General features: G+C 59.2%; 1 protein-coding gene across 1 annotated transcript in view; it reads right to left on the bottom strand.

Moving 5' to 3' along the window:
• Positions 1 to 5007, bottom strand: part of TTC28 (tetratricopeptide repeat domain 28) — a 63821-nt gene that overhangs the window by 1900 nt on the left and 56914 nt on the right. Inside the window, exons 20-22 of the mRNA XM_015421270.1 lie at positions 4744 to 4873; positions 4462 to 4569; positions 11 to 1626 (exon numbers count right to left, since the gene is read on the bottom strand). Of these exons, the coding sequence (XP_015276756.1) occupies positions 11 to 1626; positions 4462 to 4569; positions 4744 to 4873 (1854 nt within the window). The remainder of the gene's footprint in view (positions 1 to 10; positions 1627 to 4461; positions 4570 to 4743; positions 4874 to 5007) is intronic.

Genomic DNA, 5007 nt, shown 5'->3' with positions numbered 1-5007 from the left:
GGCCCCAGACCTTCATGAGATCAAACGGACTTGAGCATTTGGAAGAAGGGAAGAAGCGTCCTGGCGACAGGAATTTGTAACCGTTTCCCGAAGGCAGCCGCAAAGGGTGGTGGTGCCCGGGGCCTGACGTGCTGGTCGGGAGCGCGGGCGGGGCGGGGTCAGGTCGCCTGTGTCCGTTCTGTGGTGAGGTCTGGGGCTGAGGAGCAGACAAGTCCTTCAGCTCCATCTTGTCCGGGGGGGCGTCGTCCTTGCTGTGCCGTGGAGACAAGTTCAATAAGCTGAGCACATCCCGCCTGGCCGTCGCTCTCCCCGCGGCGCTCCGCAAGATCTTCATGGGGCCCGTGGAGCTCTGGGGGCTGTTCTGCCAGAACATCTTCAGGTTGTGGATGGCCTGCACCTTCTCATCGATGGTGGCCCTCTTGAGTTTGTCCAGGGCGGGGGCATCGGCGGGACTGGAGCGGGCGGAGCTGGCGGAAGAGTAGGAGAGCGCCGGGGATGGGGTGCTGCCTGCCGGGGAGTGATGCCCTGAGCTCGGGGAGATGTTCCTGGGGGACTTGGAGATGTGAGTGCTGTAGGGGGAGCTGGGGTACTTGAGCCGGAAGAGGGGCCCGTGGGGGTCGGAGCTGGGGGACGGCTGGTTGCTGTGCTGGCCCGTGCCTTCCTTGGCGGAGGCCTCGGAGGCTGCTGGGCTGCTGTAGCCGGAGCTCACCTTCTGCAGGGAGGAGCTCCTGGTTGGGGGCTTTGGCTTCGCGGAGGTGGGGGAAGGCTGGCCCTTGTGGCTGGACCACAGGGGCCTGCTGAAGGCGCTGGTTTCCGATGACCGGAAGGACGATGCGCCCGCGAGCGGGGAGGCCCCGTTGTCCAAGCTGCTGCTCTTGCTGAGCTGGCCACTGCTCCGCTGGAGGTGCTCCACGGCCAGGAGGTGGCTCTGAGTCTCTTCCAGGATCTTCTGGGCCAGTTCCTGAGGGTCGAGCTTTGGGTTGCTCTCCTCCTGCGACTTGACGGTGCTGTCCGTTTCCGTGCTGGACTGGTCAGAGTCGCCCGTGTCTGAACCCGCCAGTTTCCCAACCTTCTGGAACGGGGAGTTTGGGCTGGGAATGAGAGTCATTTTAACAGGGGAGTTTGGAGAACTGACACTCCCCTTGGAGCTGACGGAAATCTTGATCCCTCCGGCCTTATGAATCTGGGAGGGTTTGTGGTCGGGGGAAAACCGCGGCTGCCTCGTCTCCTGGTACGTTCCCAGTGGGTCATTGCTGATGATGGAGTACCCCTCGTAATCGTCCCCATCTTTGCCAAAGGCCGTGCTGGTTTGTGGGGAGAACGGGCCACGTGTCCTCTGGGTCCTTTGGGGGTGGATGTTCTTTGGCCTCTCATAGTCTGGGCGCCCGCGGGCTCCTCCCCCTTCCAGCACGCCCTCCGGCTTGGAGGCAAAGCTGACCGAGGAGGCGATGGAGCTCAGGCTGTAGACGGAGATGGCGTCCGAGGCCAAGCTGTCCGGGCCCGTGGGGGAAAACGGTGGGTGCGGATAGCCGAGAGGCCCCGGATTGGAGACGGACTGAGCCGAGGCCAGGGATTCCAGGGACGAGGAGCTGTCTAAGCTCAAGCGCTTGGGTAGCTCTGTGGAGTCTAAAGGAAGCAGAAAGAGAGAGTCACAGATGGGGTACACACACCGGAGTGTGGGGCTTCCTCCTGACCTAACACATTTCTGCCTGCTGTGGCCGAAGATGGAAGCAAGGAAAATTCTTCAGGAGCTGCCTCAGTCTCTGGCTCACTCGCTGGGTGCTGGGTGCTCCAGCACGAGAGAACCCCGCTGCCCTCGGTCTGGACACCACACCCCAGTCTCACCCCCCATGCAGACGGACGTCCTCTGCGGCCTGCTTTTCCGGGCCCTCTTGTGCCCTCAATGCCTTTGCGGCACCCCTCGGTTTCCCCCAGAGGAGGAGGACAGCGCTGGTGGCTGTAGTTTTACAAATCTGTCTTTTCTCATTTTGCCATCACCTTCACTCATGACTACTGCTACTTCTATCACATTTCATGTTTCTTGATTTTAATTGATTTTTTAAAACAAATCCCCTAGAAAGATACCATTAAAAACATACCAGGTCAAATTTAGAACCACGCGTTAGGAAAACTGTATCATTTCATCTAATTATGTATAACTGATATAACAGGTATCACAAGAACCCGTCATTCTTTTTAATAGTCACGTCATAATCTCAAGTCCTCCTCTTACCCAAATAGACATAAAGTACAAGTTGATCCTGGACTTTTGTCTTTCCAAAACACAACTGGGATTGCTGCTATTGTTTAGAATACTTCCCAGTTTATTCAGTCTGAGGATGTGGAGGTCTGAGGCCTAATGACCCTTGTCCTTCCCGGCTAATTAAATCTGTGGATGGGGTCTGAGAGGCACACTTAATGCCTCCCTGAGGGGCAGCCTTGACGCGGTCTGTGGCACCTCCACTCCTAGAGAAGCCTGCTGCCCCCTGGACCTGGGAGATCGCAACCAATATTGAAGGGCCTCAAATGTTTCCTTCTTGAGCAAGAGGTGGCCAAGCTTTCCTGGATAAAGCATGACCCTCACCTTGCCAGTCTGGTCACGGGACTGAAACAGCTTTGGTCGCCCTGGCAGATAACCTGTGCTAGTACGTGACCCATGTGCTCTTTAACATCTGCATGAAACCACTGGGCAAGGTCACCTGGAGTACTCAGCAGCCCAGCCACAGCAACTCCTGGGCATCCTCTGACACGGAGGCTGCGCCCGACTCACAGATTTTGCTGTCCGCTAATGGGGGCCACAGGTGGCTAATAGTACACAGGTGTACCTAACAGAGAGAGCCTTAAGAGTCTTTGCTTTCCCCCGAAACCAGACTCGAGCGGTCCATTGACTGGCACGAGCACTTTTCCGTTCCCCTGCTGTCAACCGGGGACCAGGGAGAGAAGGCGGCACGGGGCAGCCTGGTCTCATTGGACCGTGGAAGCTATGCAGGGCTGAGCACTTGGACGGAAGGCCGCTCAGGGAGGCCTCTTGCCTCAAAAGCCCCTTGTTGAAGTTGCCATGAGTCTGTTGCAACTCGGCAGCACGTGGGTACATCCCTACGCCACTCAGGCACTCCCCTGCTGCTGTGTAATGCCAGGCAGCACTTGGGAGAGGTGGGGGGGGGGTGGATCCTCCTGTTCCTTCTGGCTTACAAAGCATTTTCTTAAGAGATTCTGGGAGGGGGGTTATTGGCCCGCAAGAATTCTGTCCTCCACTTCTTTGCAGATCTGATGAGACTGGACTCTGCTACACCACTCCATATCCGCTGTCCGTGTATAGCGTCCTCTTTACATCAGTGACACCAGTTTCAGCCTCTGGTCAGACTGGTGTAGCAGAGGAGAAAGGAGACATCCCTGCTTTGTGCCTCGGCTAGTCTTAAGCTTGTATTTCACACGGCTGCCTTGGAAACACTTCGGTTGATCTTGTGGCTCATCAGGGTATTACCACGGATCCTGTGGTCCGGACCCACCAGCAGAAAGGTTAGCTGCGGTGCTGCCGTAGGCGGCTGTGGAAAGACAGCCCTGCTGCCCCTCAGCGGCCGCTTCTGGTTGCGCAAGGCACACTGCTGGCCCTGGGACGTCGGCCTAGAGAGAGCGCGCGGGGCCCCCCGGGCAGTGCCAAGGCTGGAGTAAAGAGAGGCCGTCCGCGATGGTGACGGCCAGGATGCCCGGCCCACCGGCCTCTCTTGGCCTCGCACGGCAGCCTTCCTCAGCCAAGGATTCCTGAGGACAAGGATTGGGGGGAAAGGCCAAGAGCAACGCCAGACGCCACTCTGGGGTCAAGACTGGTTCAGGGATCCTGGAGATTTTTTACCGTCCTCTGGTCCACTCTGGTGTGTCTGTGTGTGGGGGTGGCTGTGAATTTCCTGCACTGCACTAGATGACCCACAAAGTCCCTCCCAGCCCCGCATTTGCATTTCTAGGAATGAAGGGACATTTGTGACGGGAGCCCCCAGAGGAGAGTGGTAAGCAGTGTTCCCTCTAAGCTGAGTTGGTGTGAGCTAGCTCACCGTTTTTTTAGCCTCCAGTTCAGACACTTTTGTCTTAGCTCAGGGAGGATGGCTCCAGAGCAGACTAATGTATGCAGTAGCCGAACTGCTCACTCACCGCTTTAGTGCCAGTAACTCCCAGAGTAGAATTTTTGCTCACAAGACTCCACAGCTTAGAGGGAGCATTGATGGTAAGCGCATGGGACTGGCTCCCCCCCGCCGCCCCGATTGTGCCACATGCAGCACCCCCACTTGCCGAAGGATTGCCCCATTAAGGGCCCCCCGCTGACGTGGACATGAGCTCTCTCTGGGGTCCATACACGCCCCCCACCACTCCGAAAGCAGAGCCCAGGCCCGGCCACCCCCAGGCCCCCAAAGTTCTGCCGCATGACGACTCGGCTCCCCCCTGCCCCATTCCCTGGAGGGGCCTCACCGAAAAGGGCCAGCAGGGTCTGGAGAGCGGAGTGCAGGGTCCGGTGGCTGGCCTGCTTGCCCGTCTTCAGGATCACCTCCTCCTGCCCGACTTCACAGAGGTCGAATCCTGCAAGCCACACACAGCACACTCGGCTCGAGCCCTGCCCACTGCAGGCCTAACGCCAGGACGAGGGGCTCCCCCCAGCTGCCCCGCGGGGCCAGGCACATGCCAGGGAACGCGCTTCAGTCCGGCCAGTGGCCCACCCCGCCAGCCAGCCAGCCCCCGCGCGCCGAAGCCTACCCAGCGCTGCCAGGAACTCGTGGCAGCCCGGCAGCCGCCACAGCTGGACGCTAATGGAGACCTGGATGGGTGCCAGAGAGAAGTCCTGCTCCTTCTCCCCCACCTGGAGTTGCACCAGCACCTGATGGAGCTGAAGGGGAGAGTTGTGGGTCAGTCCCACACAGCCCACAGACGGAGCAGCCACCCCCCCCCACCCGACCCCGCATGCCACGAGAACAGCCGAGGAGGAGCAGCAGGAGGAGAACAGCAAGGCCAGGCTGGGCG

The sequence above is a fragment of the Gekko japonicus genome, unplaced genomic scaffold (genome assembly GCF_001447785.1).
Source record: "Gekko japonicus isolate JY-2015 unplaced genomic scaffold, Gekko_japonicus_V1.1 scaffold416, whole genome shotgun sequence".
NCBI classification, from domain to species: Eukaryota; Metazoa; Chordata; class Lepidosauria; order Squamata; family Gekkonidae; genus Gekko; species Gekko japonicus.
This window is presented reverse-complemented; position numbering and strand designations above follow the sequence as displayed.